The following is a 22,469-nucleotide window of genomic DNA, read 5'->3' on the forward strand; positions in this document are numbered from 1 at the left end:
CCTCTCTTCCACACTGGGCCACTTATAAAGCCTCCATAGATACCCCTGGGGCACCCACTGGACATATGCCCTCAGGGCCCCGGAGCAAGGAGCTGTTTGTGGGCTTGCCACTGCTGTTCCCATATGCCCCCAACTGCCTCCCACTTCTTCTTTCCCCACAGCCTGGTCAGACATGGCAGTACCACTGATGGAATCTTTCTTGCCATCTTTTTCTTGCCGCTTAACAGTGGCAGTGACACTTTGGCTCCAGCCTGATTCTGCTTAACTTTTTCCTTTGACTTTGGCATTTTCACTTTGACATGTTCCCTGAGAGCCTGGTGGGTGGGGACCCCAGCCCCAGCTGGTGACTCTGGGGGCTGGCCCAGGCTTAGGGTGTGGAGGAGCCTCGCCATCGGGCTTCCTGTCTCTTCATTTAAGCACGACTCTGCAGAAGGAACAAAGCACCCTCCCCCTGGGCTCCTGGTTGCAGCGCTCCAAGTCCTCACACAGATACACCTGTTTGAGAAGCAGCGGGCAAGAAAGACGCAAGCCCAGAGGTAAGATGGTCAGACTCGGCTTCCTTCCCCGGAGCTGAGAGGGAGGGGAACGTGGGGCAGATGCACAGGAATGTGCTCTGCCCAGTTGTCTGCCCACAGCTCTGGCCACTTTCTCTTTCATTTCTCTTGGAACTGGTCATGAGCAGCGATTTCCCACTGGAACTGTGAGCTTCCAGAGATCAGGGACTGTGCCAGACTCCTCTCTGCAGTCCCAGCATGCACAGCTCAGTGTCCAGAGCAGTGGGTGCTCCTTAGATGAGTATTGACCTAAATGGCAAGATCAGAGAGGGAGTGAGGACTGGAGACTATCCCAGGCTGGGAAAGGCGTGGAAAGCAACTAGTCGTGGGCAGTGGAGGAGAGAAGACTGGAAGAGGGGAAAAGAGGAGAAAAAGAGTGAAGAAGGGGAGGGAAAAAATTAGAAAGAATAAATAAATATAAGGTGGGAGGAAACCTATAAAAAAGAAATGATGAGGAAAAACAATAAAAGCAAGAAAAAGAGCAAAAGAAGTGGAATCTAGTCTAGAGAAAATTCTTGCAAAACCAATTTTCCTAATGGCACAATCTCCAAAAATTGACACCAAATATCATACTTGCAGCATTTCATAAGTCACATGATCTATGTAATAGTCTCTTTTAACTACCTTTTGTGCTTCTGTGTGTATTTTTAAATTTTTCTCTGCTTTTTTTGCTCTTTTAAGATTTTTGAACAATGTCTAAAGGCACTTCTACTCTAGTTAGCTTTAAAATGATTCATGAAATAGGAAAGCTAAAATTCTCAGAAAGTGTTGAAACTGAGCTTTTGCGTATGAATTGCCCTAAAAGTTGCAGATACATATCTTTAGATAAATATGTCATTTAAGAAATGGATTCGAAGAGAATTGGTGGTAGGGGTCTCATGAGGCCGGGAGAGTGAAGACTCACTGTCCCTCCTGACGGGAAGCCCTGTGCCATCTTAGCCTCTCCGCCCTCAGACCTTTCCAGCCCCTGAGACCTCATGGCCTTGAAGCCGTGCTATCCCCAGTGTCCTCTGCTTTCCCCTCGTAGGCTTCTTCTGGGAGAGAGGTTTCCTGGGGTACGTTCTGATCCCTCAACCTGGAAAGGCCCCGTTCTCAATAATTCAAAGATTTCACTCTGAGTGGGATAGTGCCTCCTGAATGCCCTGCTCTTGTGGCGGACATTTTTATCTGGGCAAGGCTAAGAGTAGGGCCTGATGGAGGAAGTCACTGCTACTTCACATTTTGACCAATAATTCCTTGTGCTGTATCAGATGCTGTAGGCTGATACAAAATGGCCGCCGCCCTCAAAGTCAGATGAAAGAGCCCCTGAGGACAGCGTTAGAGACACTTGGGAGATGATTTCCCTCTTTCAATGTGGGAGCACTTACATAGGAGAGGTCTATATCTAGATAAAAACTCCTCCCACCACTGGTGCTAGACAGAGCTTGGGGGCAGCCCTAGGCTCTGACCCTGGCCGTAATGGCAGGGTGGTGCTGAGGGCAATTGGCTAGACCAATTGTCTTGCACGTTTTATTTTTTATTATTATTTTTGAGACGGAGTCTCGCTCTCTTGCCCAGGCTGGAGTGCAATGACGTGATCTCCACTCACTGCAGCCTCCACCTCCTGGGTTCAAGCGATTCTCCTGCCTCAGCCTCTCGAGTAGCTGGGATTACAAGAGCCCAACACCACGCCCGGCTACTTTTTGTATTTTTAGTAGAGACCAGGTTTCACTACGTTGGACAGGCTGGTCTCAAACTCCTGGCCTCAAATGATCCGCCCGCCTTGGCCTCCCAAAGTGCTGGCATTACAGATGTGAGCCACCACACTGGGCCAGTCTTGCACACTTTAGACACTCAATAAATGTTTGTTGAATGAAATAACTGTGATGGGCCGGGTGTGATGGCCCACACCAGTAATCCCAGCCCTTTGAGAGGCCGAGGCAGGAGGATGGCTTGAACCTGGGAGTTTGAGACTAGCCTGGGCAACATGGTGAAACCCCCATCTCTACAAACCCCACAAAAGTTAGCTGGGCATGGTAGTGTGTGCCTGTGGTTCCAGCTACTTGGGAAGCTGAGGTGGGAGGATTGCTTGAGCCTGGGAGACGGAGGCTGCAGTGAGGCCTGACTGTGCCACTGCACTCCAGCCTGGGTGAGAGTGAGGCCCTGTCTCAAAATAACTTTGATGAAGGTGGGGAATCAGAGGTAGATGGGCAGGGGTCTGGGTTTGCAAGGCTCTGAGTTTGAGCTCTGTTCTGTACCTTTGAGGGGATGAGAGAAGGAGGGTGGGCACGCTTCCCCCGATGTGGGTGTCTGAGGCGAAGAAGAGGATGGCGGAGGTTGCAGCCACCAACCACAAGGGTTCCTTAGAGGGGTCACAGTCTCTAGGAAGTTTGTAGGAAGCTAGTCAGCAGTAGAAAGGGTGAACGCGGTGGGGCACATCCCGCGGCTGGGCTTGAGTGGGCTGCTTGGGGGTTATGGGGAGAAGATAAAAGTGCCTGTGGGACCACAGACTCTCGCTGTCGTGGAGCTGGGCCCTCTTACCCTCCCAAGCCTCGCCCCTCATCCCATCCCTGGGGGCCAGGGGTGAGGGCGGCAGGAACCTCAAGGCTCAGAGAAAGTGCGTAGTGTGTGTTGCCATTTTGGTCTCATCTCTTTCTCAGTCTCTCTTTGCCTCACTTTGGATCTATGCTCTGTGCATCTGTCTTGCTTCTCAGAATTTCTTCTTTTCCTCTTTTTTTGTACTACCCTGCGCTTTGTGTGTGATTGTGGATTGTGTGTGCGTAGCTGTTGCTTTAACAAGCTGCTCCAGGTCTCTCTCTCCCACATCTTTCCCTCCCCTCCTCCCTTGAGGCCTCTGTGCATTCTGGGGAACTCTGTCCATTTCCCTTTGTCCATGGTGTCCCTCCCACCCCGCAGCCAGCTCCCTCACATCCACCCTGGGCTGCAGGCGTGCTCGGCAGGCTCCCCACAGATCAAAGCTTGTCCAGGGTCTGCATTGCTGCCAAAGGCCAGGAGGCCTATGTACAGACCGGAAGGAGCTAGAGCTTAGTGGCAGCTGGAGAGGGGAAGCTGAAAAAGGAGAAGAGGCAAGGGGCATTCCAGGGGAGCCTGGGAGAGTCAGCACGGCCTCCTGGTATATGAGGCAAAGAGGAAGACAGACACAGACATAGGGAACTGCAGGCTGGGGGCATAAGCTGGGGGCTGGGAAGCATAGATACAGAAATGCACAGATGTGAGCTGAGAAGGAAGCAGAGAGAGAGAGAGAGAGAGATACAGAAAGAGAGAGAGAGAGACGTGCCAGGGCTTGAGGAACCAGAGAGCCCTCCCAACCTCTCTCGGAGCGCTGGTATACAGGATGCTACCGTACTAGGGTAAGACACCTCTGGGGACGCTGAGTATGGGAATCAAAGGCCAGATCTCTGGGGTGGCAGCGGAAGCCCAAAGCACCAAAGCAAGCATGCTAGAAACCCACAGCCTCCTCCACTTAGCAGAGCCTTGGGGTGAGATGAGGCAGAACAGGGAGCTGGAGGCAAGGAGGTGGCTGTGTGCACATACCTCTGGACCATGGAGCTGGGGGAGTCAAAACAGCCACCATAGGGGGAAGGGTCAAGAATACCTCTAGTCTTCCCCAGGCATCTTGTCAGGGTAAGCTGAATTTGGACCCCAGAGAAGGGATATCCTATACGGAGACTTCCCCTCTTTCATCCCCTGCTCACCAAGGACCCAGTCAGTCTGGGATGGGGGACAGTGGGAACCACTCTTTGGTATGAGGCTACTCCTATTCTACTCTTCTCACTGCAGTCTTCTCCTAGATGTCTCCCGTGCTGCATGCTGACCTGTAAACACTTCACTATGACTGGTGGCTGGTCTCCCTTCCTCCTTTCTCAGAAACCTCCTTCCTGACCTCTTTTCTTCCTACTTCCCCGGTTTAAACAAAATTGTTATCTATCTATCTATCTTTTTTTTTTTGAGACAGAGTCTCACTCTGTCGCCCAGGCTGGAGTGCAGTGGCACTACAAGTAATCCCAAGTAGCTGAGATTACAGGCGCCCGCCACCATTCCCAGTTAGTTTTTTTGTATTTTTAGTCGACACGGGGGTTTCATGATGTTGGCCAGGCTGGTCTCGAGCTCCTGGCCTCAAGTGATCTGCCTGCCTCGGCCTCCCAAGGTGCTGGGATTATAGGCATGAGCCACCACACACGACATCCAGCTTCTATCGATTTATCTATCTATCTATCATTAATCTATCTATCTACCTATCACCTATCTATCTAATCTATCTATATCTGTCTATCTATCTTTATATATCTATCTTATCTATTGATCTATTTTTTTTTTTTTTTTTTGAGACAGAGTCACTCTGTCACCCAGGCTGGAGTGCAGTGGCACGATCTCGGCTCACTGCAACCTCCGCCTCCCGGGTTCAAGCGATTCTCCTACCTCAGCCTCCTCAGTAGCTGGAACTACCCACCACCACTCCTGGCTAATTTTTGTATTTTCAGTAGAGATAGGGTTTCACCATGTTGGCCAGGCTGGTCTCCAACTCCTGACCTCAAGTGATCCACCCACCTCGGTCTCCCAAAGTGCTGGGATTACAGGCGTGAGCCACCGTGCCTGGACATATATGTATCTTTTTTTTTTTGAGACGGAGTCTCGCTCTGTTGCCCAGGCTGGAGTGCAGTGGTATGATTTCGGCTCACTGCAACCTCCGCCTCCCGGGTTCAAGTGATTCTCCTGCCTCAGCCTCCCAAGTAGCTGGGATTACAGACGTGCGTCACCATGCCCAGCTAATTTTTGTATTTTTAGTAGAGATGGGATTTCACCATGTTGGCCAGGCTGGTCTCGTACTCCCGACCTCAGGTGATCCACCTGCCTTGGCCTCCCAAAGTGCTGGGATTACAGGTGTGAGCCACTGCATCCGGCCTTATATATCTATCTTGTCTGTCTGACTGTCTAATGTAATTCATCTATTTTATCTGTTTATCTTATCTATCATCTATTTATCTAATCTATCTGTCTGTATGTCTGTCTGTCTTTTTTTTTTTTTTTCTTTTTGAGACAGAGTCTTGGTCTGTCGCCCAGGCTGGAGTGCAGTGGCGCGATCTCAGCTTACTGCTGAACCTCCGCCTCCTGGGTTCTAAGCGATTCTCCTGCCTCAGTCTTTGGAGTAGCTGGGATTACAGGCCCGTGCCACTGTGCCTGGCTAATTTTGTATTTTTAGTAGAGAAGGGTTTCACCATGTTGGTCAGGCTTGTATTAAACTCCTGACCTCAGTTGATCTACCCGCCTAAGCCTCCCAAAGTGCTGGAAGTACAGGTGTGAGCCACTGTGTCTGGCCCTAAATGTCTGTCTGTCTCTATCTATCTATCTATCTATCTATCTATCTATCTGTCTATCCTAATCTATTTTATCTTATTCATCATCTATCTAATCTGTCTGTATGTTTATCTAATCTATGTATCTAATCTATCAATCTATCATCTAATCTATCTAATCTATTTTATCTATCTATCTATCTGTCCATCCATCTATCTACCTACCTGTCTATCTCAAGCACCTACCACATATTAAGCCCTGGCTACCTCCTGTTCCAGGCAGATGGAGTAACTGGAGGCAGCTAACAAAGATGGAGTCACTTTTCTTATCTTCTCCTAAACCTCCGTAAGAGGACCAAGCCCCCACACCTTCTGAGTGCTCCATTCCTCTCCACGGATTGTGTCTTAGTGCCCAGCAGGAAACACAGTCCACCTCCCATGGTTCAAGAGACTGTAAAAAGGGGGTTATTCACAGAGGTTAGGGAAATCAATCAACTTGTTGAAGCACAGACACTATTAACAGCAGGAAGAGTCCTGAAGAAGTGAAAATGGTGTTTCTGGAACCCAGAGAGTGCTTGTGCTCTGGATAAGGGGCCACCCCCAGAAGCTGTGGAGGTGGAGGGGCAGGGCTGCAGGTGGGGATGAACACACAGCTATTGACAGAAAATATGCCCAGGGCAGGGATAGAGTAGGGAAAATACCCCAGCTTCTTTCCCCCACCCTTCCATTTCATCTCTGATAGGCACTTCCCACTGGCCAGCCCCAACTGGTGCTGGAGGGCAAGCGAGCCTATGAGCCATGTGTGGCTGTCAGCTCCTTGGTGGAGAACCACAGACAGGATGGAGAGTGGCTGGCAGGGCTCCGTGGGAATGAACAGCATGGATTGGGGTGACTTGGCTTCATCCAGGCCAGGGCTGGGTGTGTGCACACACTTGAGTGACCCATTTTAGAAACAGAATTAATATGGTGAATACAGAAAGAAGAAATCAGTGACTTTCCCTCCTCCATACAATTCAATTTGGCTTAAGTTAATCAAAGCCATACCAAGTCCTCTCTCTATGTCTCAGCTGCTGCCAGGCTTGTGGTGGCCACACAGCTGGCTAGACTATCATCTCTGTCCTCAAGGGGCTCAAGCTGGTGGAGGAGAGTTGAGAAACCAAATCACTACACACAAGGTAGAAGGTGGAACGCATCCAGGAGCATGTCAACGGGGTGCTGTGGGACTTCAGAGTAGGCAGATAGTCAGCAAGCTTCAATGGCAATGGTGCCACTGGGGGAAAGAAGGATCAAGCTTGGAAGAGAGAGTAAGTCTGGAGGCAAGATCTTTTCTCACCAGCAGGGGCCAGGTCCATGCTGACCCCTTCCCCAGGCAGTCACCTCTCTGAGCCCACTTTATATCCTGGGCCTGGATTCAAAGACACTTGAGCCCTGCACCAGCCTTCCTTTGAGGTGCTATCTCGGTGCCCTTCCTATAATCACTGCTCCAGTCCCATGTCATCTGGTCCCCAGTTACCACATCAAGCTTCCCAAAGCTCTACATAGACCATGTCACATCTCTGCTAAAAAATCAGCAGTGGGTCCCATCACCTCCAGGACAAAGCTCCAGCTCTTTGACCTGCCTGTCAATATTTGCAATCACAGCCTGCAAAAATTAGCTGGGTGTTGTCATGAAAGCATCACTTGAGCCCAGGAGTTCCAGGCTGCAATGACCTATGATTGAACCACTGCACTCTGGCCTGGGTGACAGAGTGGATCTAAACTAAAAATAAAAAGATTTACAGTCAAGCCCCAAATGCTTTTCCCATACCTTCTTCACCATCACCTCCCTGAGCCCTCTTTCCTCCAAAGCCTCCTCGCACATCCCTACCACCTTTGCACACCTCAGAATGGGGACGCCTCTCCCCTTTCCTTTCCATCTAACTTATGGTTTTCAAACTTGAGCGTGATCAGTTACCTGGAGATTTGTGAAAACCCAGATGACTAGACCCACCCCTAGTTTCTGATTCAGCAGGGCTGGGGTGGGGCCGAGGATCTGCATTTCTAACAAGTTCCTAGGTCATGTTGCCGCTGCTGCTGATCCAGGACTTTGGGAATCGCTCCTCTAATCTACAGCTGTCCATTCCCCATGGTCCATTTAGAGCCTCTCTGCCCTGCCCCCTCCACCCCCAGTCTCACCTGTCTGCCAAGCGCACAGGAAACTCTCCTTCATCCAAACCCTGGACCAACGCCTTCTGCTTGGCCCACTCAGAGGCCTTGTAGGGTTGGTCTGATATTGGACAGAGAAATGGCCCTCTGCTCTTTCTCCCCTGACCTCTCTGAAGGGGGCCTGCCCCTCCACACCTGTGGGTATTTCTCGCAAGGTGGAGACGAGAGACTGAGAAAAGAAATAAGACACAGAGACAAAGTATAGAGGAAGAAAAGTGGGCCCAGGGGACCGGCGCTCAGCAAGTGAGGACCTGCACCGGTGCTGGTCTCTGAGTTCCCTCAGTATATATTGATCACTATCTTTACTATCTCCGCGAGGGGAATGTGGTGGGGCTATAGGGTGAAGGTGAGGAGGGGGTCAGCAGAAAAACATGTGAGCAAAGGCTCTGTGTCATAAATAAGTTTAAGGAAAGGTGCTGTGCCTGGATGTGCTAGATTTATGTTTAACTTTACACAAACATCTCAGTGTAGTAGAGTAACAGAGCAGTATTGCCGCCATGATGTCTCGCCTCTAGACATAAGGCAGATTTCTCCTCTCTCAAAATAGAATGTATGATCGGTTTTACACCAGGTCATTCCATTCCCAGGGACGAGCAGGAGACAGATGCCTTCCTCTTATCTCAACCGAATAGAGGCCTTCCTCTTTCACTAATCCTCCTCAGCACAGACCCTTTACGGGTGTCGGGCTGGGGGGCTGTAAGGTCTTTCCCTTCCCATGAGGCCACATCTCAGGCTGTGTCAGTCGGGGGAAACCTGGAAAATACCCAGGCTTTCTCGGGCAGGGGTTCCTGCGGCCTTCCACAGCGCATTGTGTCTCTGGTTAATAGAGAATGGAGAATGGCGATGACTTTCACCAAGCATACTGCCTGCAAGAACTTTTATTTTTATTTATTTTTTTGGAGATGGAGTCTTGCTCTGTCGCCCAGGCTGGAGTGCAGTGGCGCGATTTCGGCTCACTGCCACCTCTGCCTCCTGGGTTCATGCCATTCTCCTGCCTCAGCCTCCCGAGTAGCTGGGACTACAGGCGTCCACTACAACGCCCGGCTAATTTTTTTGTATTTTTTTTAGTAGAGATGGGGTTTCACCATGTTCGCCAGGATGGTCTCTATCTCCTGACTTCGTGATCCGCCTGCCTCGGCCTCCCAAAGTGCTGGGATTACAGGTGTGAGGCAAGAACTTTTTAAAAGCACATCTTGCGCAGCCCTAGATCCATTAAACCTTGATTCAACACAGCACATGTTTTTGTGAGCGCAGGGTTGGGACAAAAGTTACAGATTAACAGCATCTCAAAGCAGAACAATTTTTCTTAGTACAGATCAAAATGGAGTTTCTTATGTCTTCCTTTTTCTACATAGACACAGTAACAATCTGATCTCTTTCTTCTCCCCACACCTCTCACACTGTATCAGGCCCCAATCCTTGGGAATGTCACCTTAGAACTGTCCCACACATTCCCACAGCCACTTGGCTCAGGCTTTTTGCTCACCAAGATGGTTGCAGTTCTGCCTTTGGTGCCTCACCTCCTCCAGTTCTTTCACTCAGCAGCTGCAGGGGTCCATGTGGCAAATCTAATAATCTTCTTCTCTATAGAAAATCCTCTGCTGGCTCTCTAGTTCCCAGGATCCAGTCCCAGCATCTCAGCATGGCCTTCAAGCATTTCCATGTCCTGGCCTGGCTCCATGGTCTCCCCACCAATTTGCCACCTTCTCCGTGCATCCTTTTCTGATCCCCTCCTCACTCATCCCAGCAAAGAACCCCCTCCTGGCCTGGGCATAGCATTTCGTGGTGTGTATCTCAGAGCATCCAGTTAGGGGTGTGCAAGTTTACTTTGTTACTGGCTGATGTTGTGAAGTCCCAAATTGTTGGTGCCACAAACAAAAAATTGGACATGACACACACAAATAGCAAAGTAGCAAAAGTTTATTAAGCACAGTACGATCCACTATCGATCGAGGATGACCTGCAAATGGTATCAGCATCGCTTTGCTATATTTCGTGGACTTTTCTATGTGTTTTTTTTTTCTCTTCTTCCTCAAGCTGCCTAAGCTTTAGCCAGCATGTGCCTTTTGATTGACAGGTGGGTTGCTTAGTTTCTTGGCCTCTGTGTGCTTACACGTCACTTCCTTCCCATAGTTTTAAGTACACGCATGATATGCATTCTGTATGCATGAACCTTAAGTAGCTAATTACTATATGGGGTCATTTTGAGGATATCTTTTCTCTGTAGTACATGCGCATCTTTTTTTTTTTTTTTTTTTTTTTTTGAGAAGGAGTCTCGCTCTGTCCTCCAGGCTGGAGGCTGGAGTGCAGTGGTGCAATCTCGGCTCACTGCAACCTCCACCTCCGTGGTTCAAGTGATTCTCCTGCCTCAGCTTCCTAAGTACCTGAGACTACAGGTGCATGCCACCACGCCCAGCTAATTTTTGTATTTTTAGTAGAAACAGGGTTTCACCATGTTGGCCAGGCTGATCTCGAACTCCTGACTGCAAGTGATCCACCCACCTCAGCCTCCCAAAGCACTGGGATTACAGGCATGAGCTGCTGCACCCAGCCTAGTATATGCCCATCTCTTAGGAGCTGCTTCTAACTGGTTTGGTTTGGATCTAGTTCCTTATTCACTTATTTATCTTCTGTTTTTGCTCACTTGCCTCTTTCTCTTGCTTCTGCTCCTACTCATTCCTTCCTTAATCCAACCTCCAGTTCCCTCTGCTATTCTCCTGCCTCAAGTTCACTAGGCTGTCTGCAAGGGTCCTGAGGGAGACGTTGAGTATTGCCCCTGTATACTCCAGGTCCAATAAATGTTTGCTGACTAATGATTGGTATTTCCCTCAGGCCCTGCCATTTCTGCGGGCTCAGGTCCCTACTGGCTCAGGCCCCTGCCTCCCTCAGCAAGGCCACAATGAACCAGGGAATCCCTTTTAGGCACTTGCTTCTGGTGCTGCAACTCGGTAAGTTCTCAGACCTGGGGTCTCAATGCAGATGGCGTGGGAGGAAAGGCAAAGGTGGAGGATGGGGTAGAGGGGGACAGCGGCGTCATTGAGACCTGACTCCTTTCTTTTCCACTTAGTGCTACTCCCAGCAGCCACTCCGGGAAAGAAAGTGGTGCTGGGCAAAAAAGGGGATACAGTGGAACTGACCTGTACAGCTTCCCAGAAGAAGAGCATACAATTCCACTGGAAAAACTCCAATCAGACAAAGATTCTGGGAAATCAGGGCTCCTTCTTAACTAAAGGTAGGGTTGCCTGGCTCCCTATCCAGGGAGGAAAAGACACTATGGATTGAAAGCCTTTGGTGTCTGAGATCTGCTCTTAGTTAAACTCTGGGATCCCAGAGGGCTTGGGTTGACAGAAACTCAGTGGCGTTCTTATCCAGAGTTTCTCTACACCAACTGCTGGTGGCCCAGGGAAAGGTGGTATGTGAATTTCAATATTTTAATATTTAATATTCATGAACGTAGTGAGTTTTAGAACAATCACTATCACTTAAAACCCATGATTTCTGGAGTATTTTTGCTACAGACCTACATAGATAATACTTTGCACAGTGACTCATATCTATAATCCTAGCACTGTGGGAGGCCGAGGCCGGAGGATTGCTTGAGTCCAGGAGTTCAAGACCAGCCTGAGCAACATAGTGAGACTCTGTCTCTACGAAAAAAAAAAAATTTTTTTTTTTGAGACAAGGTCTAGTTCTATCACCCAGGCTCCACTGCAGTGATGTGATCTTGGCTCACTGCAATCTCAACCTCCCAGGCTCAAGTCATCATCCCACCTCAGCCTCCCAAGTAGCTGGGACTACAGGCATGCACCACTATGCCAGGCTAATTTTTGTATTTTTTGTAGAGACAGGGTTTCACCATGTTGGCCAGGCTGGTCTCGAACTCATGAGCTCAAGTGATCCACTCACCTTGGCCTCTCAGAGTGCTGGAATTACAGGTGGGTGTCACCATGCCTAGCCAAAAAAATTTTTTTTAATTAAAAAAAAAAAAAGGCCGGCTGTAGTGGCTCACGCCTATAATCCAGCACTTTGGGAGGTTGAGGTGGGCAGATCACCGGAGGTCAGGAGTTCAAGACCAGTCTGGCCAACATGGTGAAACCCGGTCTCTACTAAAAATACAAAAATTAGCCAGGCGTGGTGGTGCAGGCCTGTATTCCCAGCTACTCAGGAGGCTGAGGCAGGAGACTCGCTTGAACCTGGGAGGCAAAGGCTGCAGTGAGCTGAGATTGCACCACTGCACTCCAGCCTGGGTGACAGAGCAAGACTCCATCTCAAAAAAAAAAAAAGCTGCAGATTTATTATTATTATTATTAGTTTATTTATTTATTTTTTTGAGATGGAGTCTCGTTCTGTCGCCCAGGCTGGAGTGCAGTGGTGTGATCTTGGCTCATTGCAACCTCCGCCTCCTGGGTTCAAGTAATTCTTCTGTCTCAGCCTCATGAGTAGCTGGGACTATAGGCGCATGCCACCATGCCTGGCTAATTTTTTGTACTTTTACTAGAGACAGGGCTTCACTGTGTTAGCCAGGCTGGTCTTGATCTCCTGACCTCGTGATTTACCCGCCTTGGCCTCCCAAGGTGCTGGGATTACAGGCATGAGTCACTGTGCCCGGCCCAGAATTATTTTTTTCTACTTTTTTTTTTTTTTTTTTTGAGGCAAACTCTCGATCTGTTGCCCAGGCTAGAGTGCAGTGGGCATGATCTTGGCCCACTGCAAGCTCTGCCTCCCAGGTACAAGCGATTCTCCTGCCTCAGCCTCCTGAGTAGCTGGGACTACAGGCGTGTGCCACCATGCCCGGCTAATTTGTGTATTTTTAGTAGAGACTGGGTTTCATCATATTGGCCAGGCTGGTCTTGAACTCTCGACCTCAAGTGATTCTCCCACCTTAGCCTCCCAAAGTGCTGGGATTACAGGCGTGAGCTACTGCACTCGGTCTTTTCTCCTGATTTTAAAAGTATTATATGCTCATTACAAAATATTTGGTCAATGAAGAAAAGAATATGAAAGAAAATCAAATGCATGCATACTTCTACCACTCAGAGATATCCTCTGCTAACATTTTGATTTATTTTCTTCCAATCTTTTTTTTTTTTTCTTTTTGAGACAGGGTCTCACTCTGCTGCCCAGGCTGGCAGCAGTGTTGTGGCATGACCACAACACATCACAGGCTCAAGTGATCTTCCCACTTCAGCCTTCCCAGTAGCTGGGACTACAGGTGCACGCCACCACGTTCACCTAATTTTTTATTTTTTGTAGAGATGAGATTTCATCATGTTGCTCAGTCTGGTCTCGAATTCCTAGGCTCAAGTGATCTTCCTGCTTTGGCCTCCCAAAGTGCTGGGATTATAGGTATGAGCCACTGCATGTGGCCTATTTTCTTCCACTGTTGTTTGGTGTGGAGAATATTATATATATAATTACGTAAGTGATATCATACTGTATATACCTTTTATCCTACTCCTTCTTTAAGTTATATCATAATGACTATCAATTATTAGACTTTTTTTTTTTTTGAGACAGAGTCTCGCTCTGTCACCTAGGCTGGAGTGCAATGGCACGATCTCAGCTCACTGCAACCTCTGCCTCCCAGGTTCAAGCAATTCTGCCTCAGCCTCCCGAGTAGCTGGAACTACAGACATGTGCCACCATGCCCAGCTAATTTTTAAATTTTTTTAGTAGAGATGGGGTTCCACCATGTTAGCAGGATGGTCTCAATCTCTAGACTTCGTGATCAGCCGACTTGGCCTCCCAAAGTGCTGGGAGTATAGGTGTGAGACACCGCGCTTGGCTTAGACTAACTATTTAAAGTAATCTGGCAATGTTTAATGAATACAAAACTCTAAAACCCTTGGACCCTAATAATAGCTATTTTGGAAAGTCTACTTGACAGAAATAAAGTTGTGAATATTCTTTTTTGTTGTTTTTTTGAGACAGAGTCTCATTTGGATGCCTGGGCTGGAGTGCAGTGGCATGATCTCGGCTCACTGCAACCTCTACCTCCTGGGTTCAAGTGATTCTCCTGCCTCAGCCTCCTGAGCAGCTGGGATTATAGGTGTGCACCACCATGCCTGGCTAATTTTTGCATTTTTAGTAGATGGGGTTTCACCATGTTGACCAGGCTGGTCTAGAACTTCTGCCCTCAAGTGATCTACCCACCTTGGCCTCCCAAAGTGCTGGGATTACAGATGTGAGCCACTGCGCCTGACCAATGAACACTTAATAATATCTATGGAAAGGTGTTATCATAAGAATTGCTTGTGGGGCTGGGCGTGGTGGCTCACGCCTGTAATCCCAGCACTTTGGGAGGCTGTGGCAAGCGGATCACGAGGTCAGGAGATTGAGACCATCCTGGCTAACACGGTGAAACCCCGTCTCTACTAAAAATACCAAAAAATTAGCCAGGCATGGTGGCGGGCCCCTGTAGTCCCAGCTACTCGGGAGGCTGAGGCAGGAGAATGGTGTGAACCCGGGAGGCGGAGCTTGCAGTGAGCCGAGATCGCACCACTGCACTCCAGCCTGGGCGACAGAGTGAGACTCCATCTCAAAAAAAAAAAAAAAAAAAAAAAAAGAATTGCTTAGCTGGGAGCGGTGGCTCACGCCTGTAATCAGCACTTTGGGAGGCTGAGGTGGGCGGATCACGAGGTCAGGAGTTCGAGACCAGCCTGGCCAATATGGTGAAACCCCATCTCTACTATAAATACAAAAATTAGCTGGGCGTGGTGGCATGTGCCTGTAGTCCCAGCTACTCAGGAGGCTGAGACAGGAGAATCGCTTGAACTCGGGAGGCGGAGGTTGCAGTGAGCCGAGATCGCACCACTGTACTCTAGCCGGGGCAACAGAGTGAGACGCTGTCTCAAAAAAAAAAAAAAAGAATTGCTTGTAATATCAAATAACAGAATTCAACCTGAATGTCTATCAGTAAAGGAAGAGTTGAAGTATGGTACAACTATGGGAAATTCAGGAAAATGGAGTAGATGAATGAATTAGTCTCTTAGGAATGCCACAGCAAAATACCATAGACTGGGTGGTTTAAACAACCGAAATTTATTTATCACAATTCTGATTTCAGGATGCTAGCATGCTCAGATCATAATGAGGGATCTCTTCCTAGCTTGCAAGCAGTTGCCTTCTTGCTGTGTCCTTACATGGCAGAGAGAAAGAGAAGAAAACTTTCTTTTTTTTTTTTTTGAGATGGAGTTTCGCTCTGTTGCCCAGGCTGGAGTGCAGTGGCCTGATCTTGGCTCACTGCAACCTCTGCCTCCTGGGTTCAAGCAATTCTCCTGCCTCAGCCTCCCGAGTAGCTGGGATTACAGGCACGTGCCACCACACTTGGCTAATTTTTTTGTAGTTTTAGTAGAAATGAGGTTTCACCATGTTGGCCAGGGTACTCTAGAACTCCTGACCTCAAGTGATCCTCCTGCCTCAGTCTCCCAAAGTGCTGGGATTACAGGTGTGAGCCACCACACCCAGCCTCCTTGTGTGTGTGTGCTTTGTGTTTTTTTTTTTTTTTTTTTTTTTTGTCAGACAGAGCCTCACTCTTATTGCCCAGGCTGGAGTGCAATGGCATGATCTCAGCTCACTGCAACCTTCGCCTACCGGGTTCAAGCGATTCTCCTGCCTCAGCTTCCCAAGTAGCTGGGATTAAAGATGGCTGCTACCATACCGGGCCAATTTTTGTATTTTTAGTAGAGACGGGGTTTTGCCATGTTGGCCCGGCCAGCCTTGACCTCCTGACCTCAGGTGATCCATCCATCTCACTGACCATCCTCCCAAAGTGCTGGGTTTACAGGCGTGAGCCACCGTGCCTGGCGAGAAAGAAAGCTTTCTGATGTCTTTTCCTATAAGGACACTAATCCCATCATGATGGCCCCACTGTCATGTCCTCATCTACACTGAATTACCTCCCAAGGGCACATATCAAAATATCATCACACTGAGGGTGAGGGCTTCAACATATGAATTTGTGGGGGGACTCAATTTGGTTCATAGTGTTCTGCACTGCCCCCTCAAATTTATGTCCTTATTACATGAAAAATGCATTCATTCCATCTCAATAGCCCCCAAAGTCTTAACTCATTCCAGCAACTCCAAAGTCTAATGTCCAAAGTTTTATCTAAATAGCATCTAAGTCAGGGCTTGGTGGCATGCACCTGTAGTTCCAGCTACTCAGGAAGCTGAGGTGGGAGGATTGTTTGAGCCTAGAAGTTCGAGACCAGCTTGGTCAACATTGTGAAACTCGTCTCTAAAAAAAAAATCCATCAATAAATAGAATTTTAACATGTCATCTAAATCAGGTATGGGTGAGACTTGAGATACGGTTCATCCTGAGGCAAAATTTCTTTCCAGCTGTGAACCTCTGAAATCAGGCAAGCTATGTGCATCTAAAATACAATGGTTGACAGGCATAGGATAGACGTTCCCATTCCAAAAGGCTCACTGGGATGGCAGTGTTATCTCCATGGTTCTCCATATCATTTTCACAACTTTGCTGTAAATCTAAAACTGTTCTTAAGACGTTTGTTACAAAAAGACAGCCAAATAACCCCCAGGAAGGTAGGAGAAAGAAACAAGAAAACAAAAAAAGCAGAAAACAACAATAAAATGACAGACTCAAGCCCTAACATATCAATAATTACATTCAATGTAAATGGTCTAAACACATCTACTAAAATACAAAAATTGATATAGTGAATTAAAAAGCATATCTCAACAATATGCAGTTTACAAGAAACTCACTTCAAAGATAATGATATAGGGCAGGCCACAGTGGCTCATGCCTTTAATCCCAGCACTGTGGGAGGGCGAGGCAGGCAGGTCACTCGAGGTCAGGAGTTCGAGACCAGCCTGGCCAACATGGTGAAACCCCATCTCTACTAAAAATACAAAAAAAAAAAAAATTAGCCAGATGTGGCGGTGCATGCCTGTAGTCCCAGCTACTCAGGAGGCTGAGATGGGAGAATCGCTTGAACCCAGGAGGTGGAGGCTGCAGTGAGCTGTGATTGTACCACTGCACACCAGCCTGGGTGACAGAGCGAGACCCTGTCTCAAGAAAAACAAACAGGTTGGGTGAGGTAGCTGACACCTGTAATCCCAGCACTTTGGGAAGCTGAGGCAGGCAGATCACTTGAAGTCAGGAGTTCGAGACCAGCCTGGCCAACACGGTGAAACCCTATCTCTGCAAAAAATACAAAAATTAGCTGGGTCTGATGGTGTGAGCCTATAATCCCAGCTACTCAGGAGGCTGAGGCACAAGAATCGCTTGAATCCAGGAGGTGGAGATTGCAGTGAGCCAAGATCACGCCACTGCACTCCAGCCTGGGTGATACAGCAAGACTTTATCTCAAAAAAAAAAAAAAAAAAAAAAAAAGAAGAAAGGAAAAGAAAAAAGGAAAAACAAACAAACCAATAATAAATAAAAAATAGGCCAGGCACGGTGGCTCATGCCTGTAATCCTAGCACTTTGGGAGGCCGAGGCGGGCAGATCACGAGGTCATGAGATCGAGACCATCCTGGCCAACACAGTGAAACCCTGCCTCTACTAAAAATACAAAAAGTCAGCCGGGTGTGGTGGCATGCACCTATAGTCCCAGCTACTTGGGAGGCTGAGGCAGGAGAATCACTTAAACCCAGGAGGCAGAGGTTGCAGGGAGCTGAGCTCGTGCCACTACACTCCAGCCTAGGTGACAGAGCAAGACTCTGTCTCAAAATAAATAAATTAATTAATTAAATAAAAAGCACACACACAGACACAAAATGCAAAAGACCCGCCCTACTACAACTAACATTATATTTAATGGTGAAAAACTGAATTCTTTCTCCCTAAGTACAGGAATAAGACAAAGATGTCTGCTCTTACTACTCTTATTCAACATAATACTGCAATCCCTTGCCAGTGCAATAAGGCAAGAAAATGAAATAAAAGGAAAACTGATCAGAAAGGAAGAAATAAAACTGTTCCTATTTGTGGATGACATGATTACATAGAAAATCTCAAAGAATCTGTAAGAAACTTCTTAGAATTAATAAATGAATTCATCAAGGTTGCAGAATATAAGATAAACATAAAAAAACTATTGTATTTCTATATATTAGAAAGGAACATGTGTACACGAAATTAAAACTACAATACCATTTATAATTGCTCAAAAAGGCCAGGCATGGTGGCTCACACCTGTAATTCCTGCACTTTGGGAGGCCAAGGTGGGAAGATTGCTTGAGCCCAGGAGTTCAAGACCGGCCTGGGCAACATAGTGAGACCTTGTCTCTACAAAAAGTAAAAAATTAGCTGAGCATGGCCGGGCACAGTGGCTCACGCCTGTAATCCCAGCACTTTGGGAGGCTGAGGTGGGCAGATGATGAGATCAGGAGATCGAGACCATCCTGGCTAACACGGTGAAACCCCGTCTCTACTAAAAACACAAAAAATTAGCTGGGCGTGGTGGCAGGCGCCTGTAGACCCAGCTACTCGGGAAGCTGAGAAAAGAAAATGGCATGAACCTGGGAGGCGGAGCTTGCAGTGAGCTGAGATTGAGTCACTGCACTCCAGCCTGGGTGACAGAGTGAGACTATGTGTCAAAAAAAAAAAAAAAAAAAAAATTAGCTGAGCATTATGGCGTATGCCTGTAGTCCCAGCTACTGGGGAGGCTGAGATGGGAGGATTGCTTGAGCCTAGGAGGGCAAGGCTGCAGTGAGCCATGATCACACCACTGCTTTCCAGCCCCGGTAGCAGAGCAAGACCCTATCTCAAAAAAAAAAAAAAAAAGAAAAAGAGAGAAAGAAATACTTAGGTGTAAATCTAAAAAACATGCATAGGGCCAGGTGCGGTGGCTCATGCCTGTAATCCCAGCACTTTGGGAAGCTGAGGCTGGCGGATCACTTGAAGTCAGGAGTTTGAGACCAGCCTGGCCAACATGGTGAAACCCCGTCTCTACTAAAAATGCAAAAATTAGGCAGGTGTTGTGGCGCATGCCTGATCCCAGCTACTTTGGAGGCTGAGGCAGGAGAATTGCTTCAACCCGGGAGGCAGAGGTTGCAGTGAGCCAAGATTGCATCACTGCACTCCAGCCTGGGCAACAGAGTAAGGGTCTGTCTCAAAAAAAAAAAAAAAAAGCATTGAATTGTATGCTAAAAACTACACGATGCTGATTAAAGAAGTCAAAGAAGATCTAAATATATGGAGAGACATGCCGTACTCATGGACTGATGGATTGGAAGACTGAACATAAGAAAGATATCAATTTTCCCCAAATTAATATACAAGTTTAATCCGATTCCTACAAAAATACCAGCAAGATTTTTTGTAGATATAAACAAGTTGGCCAGGTGTAGTGGCTTACACCTGTAATCCTAGCACTTTGGGAGGCTGAGGTGGGAAGATCGCTTGAGCCTAGGTGTTCACGACTGCAGTGAGCTATGATTGTGTCACTGCATTTCAGCTGGCACTCCAGCCTAAGTGACAAAGGGAGACCCTGTCTCAAAAACAAAAACAAAAGCAAAATAATTTTGCTCTGCAAAAACCCTATTAAGAAGAAGAAAAGAGTCTGGGCACAGTGGCTCACTGCTGTAATCCCAGCACTTTGGGAGGCTGAGGCAGGCTGATCACTTCAGCCCAGAAGTTTGAGACCAGCCTGGGCAACATGAGGAAACCCCGTCTCTACAAAAAAAAAAAAGTATATCTATATATATACACACACACACACACACATATACACACACATATATACATATATGTATATCTATGTATGTATACATAGATATACATATATGTGTATATCTATATGTATACACATAGGTATACATATATGTGTATATGTATATGTATACATACATGTGTATATGTATATGTATACATACATATATGTATACATATAGATATACACATATATGTATATCTATATGGCTGGGTTTGGTGGAGTGCACCTGTATTCCCAGCGACACAGGAGGCTGAGGTGGGAGAATCACTGAGCCAGGGAGGCAGAGGTTGCAGTGAGCCAAGATGTTGCCTGGTTGCCTGGGCAACAGAGCGAGATCCTATATCAAAAAAGAATAATAATAAGAAGAAAAGACAGTTTACAGAATATAAGAAAATATATTCACAATCCACGTACTCAACAAAGGACCGGTATCTAGAATATGATAAACAACTCTCAAAACTCAAAACCAAAAAAATGAACAATTCAATTAGAAAACAGGCCGAAAAGGGCATACAGTTGGCAAATAAGCACATGAAAAGTTGTTCAACATCATTAATCATTAGGGATATGTACATTAAAACCACAATAGGCTATCGCTAAACCTATCAGAATGGCTAAATACAAAATTGGAACACCACCAAATGCTGATGAGGATGTGGAGAAACTGGGTCATTCTCCCAATATTGGTGGGAGCCTAAAATGGCAAAGCCACTCTGGAAAACAGTTTGATAGTTTCTTATAAAACAAAACATGCGGCCAGGCATGGTAGCTCACGCCTGTAATCCCAGCACTTTGGGAGAGCGAGGCAGGTGGATCACGAGGTCAGGAGATCGAGACCATCCTGGCTAACACGGTGAAACCCTGTCTCTACTAAAAATACAAAAAATTAGCCAGGTGTGGTGGCGGGCGCCTGTAGTCCCAGCTACTCGGGAGGCTGAGGCAGGAGAATGGCGTGAACCCGGGAGGCGGAGCTTGCAGTGAGCCGAGATGCTGCCACTGCACTCCAGCCTGGGCGACAGAGCGAGACTCCGTCTCAAAAAAAAAAAAAAAAAAAAAAAAAGCAACAATCCAGCAATATTGCACTCCTAGGCATTTATCCTAGAGCAATGAAGACTTATGCCCACACAAAAAGCTGCACACAAATGTTCATAGCAGCTTTATTCATGGTAGCCAACAACTAGAAACAATCTAGATGTCCTTCAACTGGGGAATGATTACATCCATACCATGAAATACTTTTCAGCAATAAAAAGGATGAATTATAGTACACACCACAACCTGGCTGAATCTCCAGGGAATTATGCTGAGTGAAAAAAAGCCAATCTCAAAAGGTAATATACTGTATTAATCCATTTATATAACATTCTTAAAATAACTAATTATAGAAATGGAGAACAGATGAGCAATTGCCAGGGGTTAAGGGGCTCAGGGATGGGGAGGGGAAGGGGTATGGCTACAAAAAGCAACAACCTTATGGCGCTGGAAATGTTCTGTATCCTGATTGTGTCAATGTGAGCATCCTGGTTGTGATATAGTACTACAGTTTTGCAAGATATTACCATTAGAGTAAACTGGATAGAGGGTACATAGGATTTCTCAGTATTACTTCTTACAACTGCAAGTGAATCTACAATTATCTCAAAATAATACGTTTAGTTTAATGCCAGGCATGGTGGCTCACATCTGTAATCTCAGCTCTTTGGGAGGCTGAGATGGGTGGATGGCTTGAGGCCAGGAGTTTGATGGCTTGAGGCCAGGAGTTCGAGACCAGCCTGGCCAACATGGTGAAACTGGTCTCTACTAAAAATACAAAAATTAGCTGGGCGTGCTGGCACGTGCCTGTAGTCCCAGCTACTCGGGAGGCTGAGGCAGGAGAATTGCTTGAACCCGGGAGGTGGAGATTGCAGTGAGCAGAGATCACGCCACTACACTGTAGCTTGGGCGACAGAGTGAGGCTCTTTCTCAAAAAAAAAAAAAAAAAAAAAAGCAGGCAGGCAGGGCCAGGAAAGTGTATAATTTTTGTAGTTCAAATGACTAACCTAAAAAGTGGTGAAGATTGGCCAGGTGCAGTGGCTCACGCCTGTAATCTCAGCACTTTGGGAGGCCAAGGTGAGTGGATCACGAGGTCAGGAGATTGAGACCACTCTGGCTAACACAGTGAAACCCCGTCTCTACTAAAAATACAAAAAATTAGCTGGGCTTGGTGGCACTTGCCTGTAGTCACAGCTACTTGGGAGGCTGAGGCAGGAGAATCACTTGAACCCAGGAGGCGAAGGTTGCAGTGAGCCGAGATCACCCTACTGCACTCCAGCCTGGGCAACAAAGTGAGATTCCGTCTCAAAAAAAAAAAAAAAAGTGAAGATTGTCTTTTTTTTTTTAATTTTTCTTCTTTTCCTTCCCTACTTTGTGAGATAATTTTCTTCTTTTTAAAAAGCCGAGAGCTTACTTCTGTAAGTAAAGATTATCTTAAAACAACTTAGAAATGTATATTATTAGTATTTTCTATTTCATTAGAAGTTATTTGTAAATATTGGTTTTGGTGCTAACCTAGAATTCCATCAAATTAATTGTCCTCTAATATGTGGCCATTATCATTTTGTCTAATATTGTATCCTATTAACAATGCTATAAGTACTATTTTTGTACCTAAATTATGGTTTGCATTTTAAAATTATTGTTTTAAGGATAAAGTTCCAGAAATGAAATTAAGGATATGAACTTTCTGA

At 46.8% G+C, this 22,469-nt stretch overlaps 1 protein-coding gene across 2 annotated transcripts in view; it reads left to right on the forward strand.

The window, feature by feature from the left end:
* The first annotated feature begins 403 nt into the window (after window positions 1-403).
* The window catches only part of CD4 (CD4 molecule), a 34,183-nt gene continuing 12,117 nt past the window's right edge, over window positions 404-22,469 (forward strand). The window contains exons 1-3 of one of the 2 annotated variants that reach the window (XM_054444485.2): window positions 404-536; window positions 10,886-11,001; window positions 11,121-11,285. In XM_054444485.2, coding sequence (XP_054300460.1) covers window positions 10,953-11,001; window positions 11,121-11,285 — 214 coding nt within the window. In that variant the 5' untranslated portion in view covers window positions 404-536; window positions 10,886-10,952. Of the gene's footprint in view, window positions 537-3,770; window positions 3,905-10,885; window positions 11,002-11,120; window positions 11,286-22,469 lie in introns of those variants that run through there. The other variant, XM_054444484.2, reaches the window with a different exon arrangement.

Source organism: Pongo pygmaeus, chromosome 10 (genome assembly GCF_028885625.2).
Source record: "Pongo pygmaeus isolate AG05252 chromosome 10, NHGRI_mPonPyg2-v2.0_pri, whole genome shotgun sequence".
NCBI classification, from domain to species: domain Eukaryota; kingdom Metazoa; phylum Chordata; class Mammalia; order Primates; family Hominidae; genus Pongo; species Pongo pygmaeus.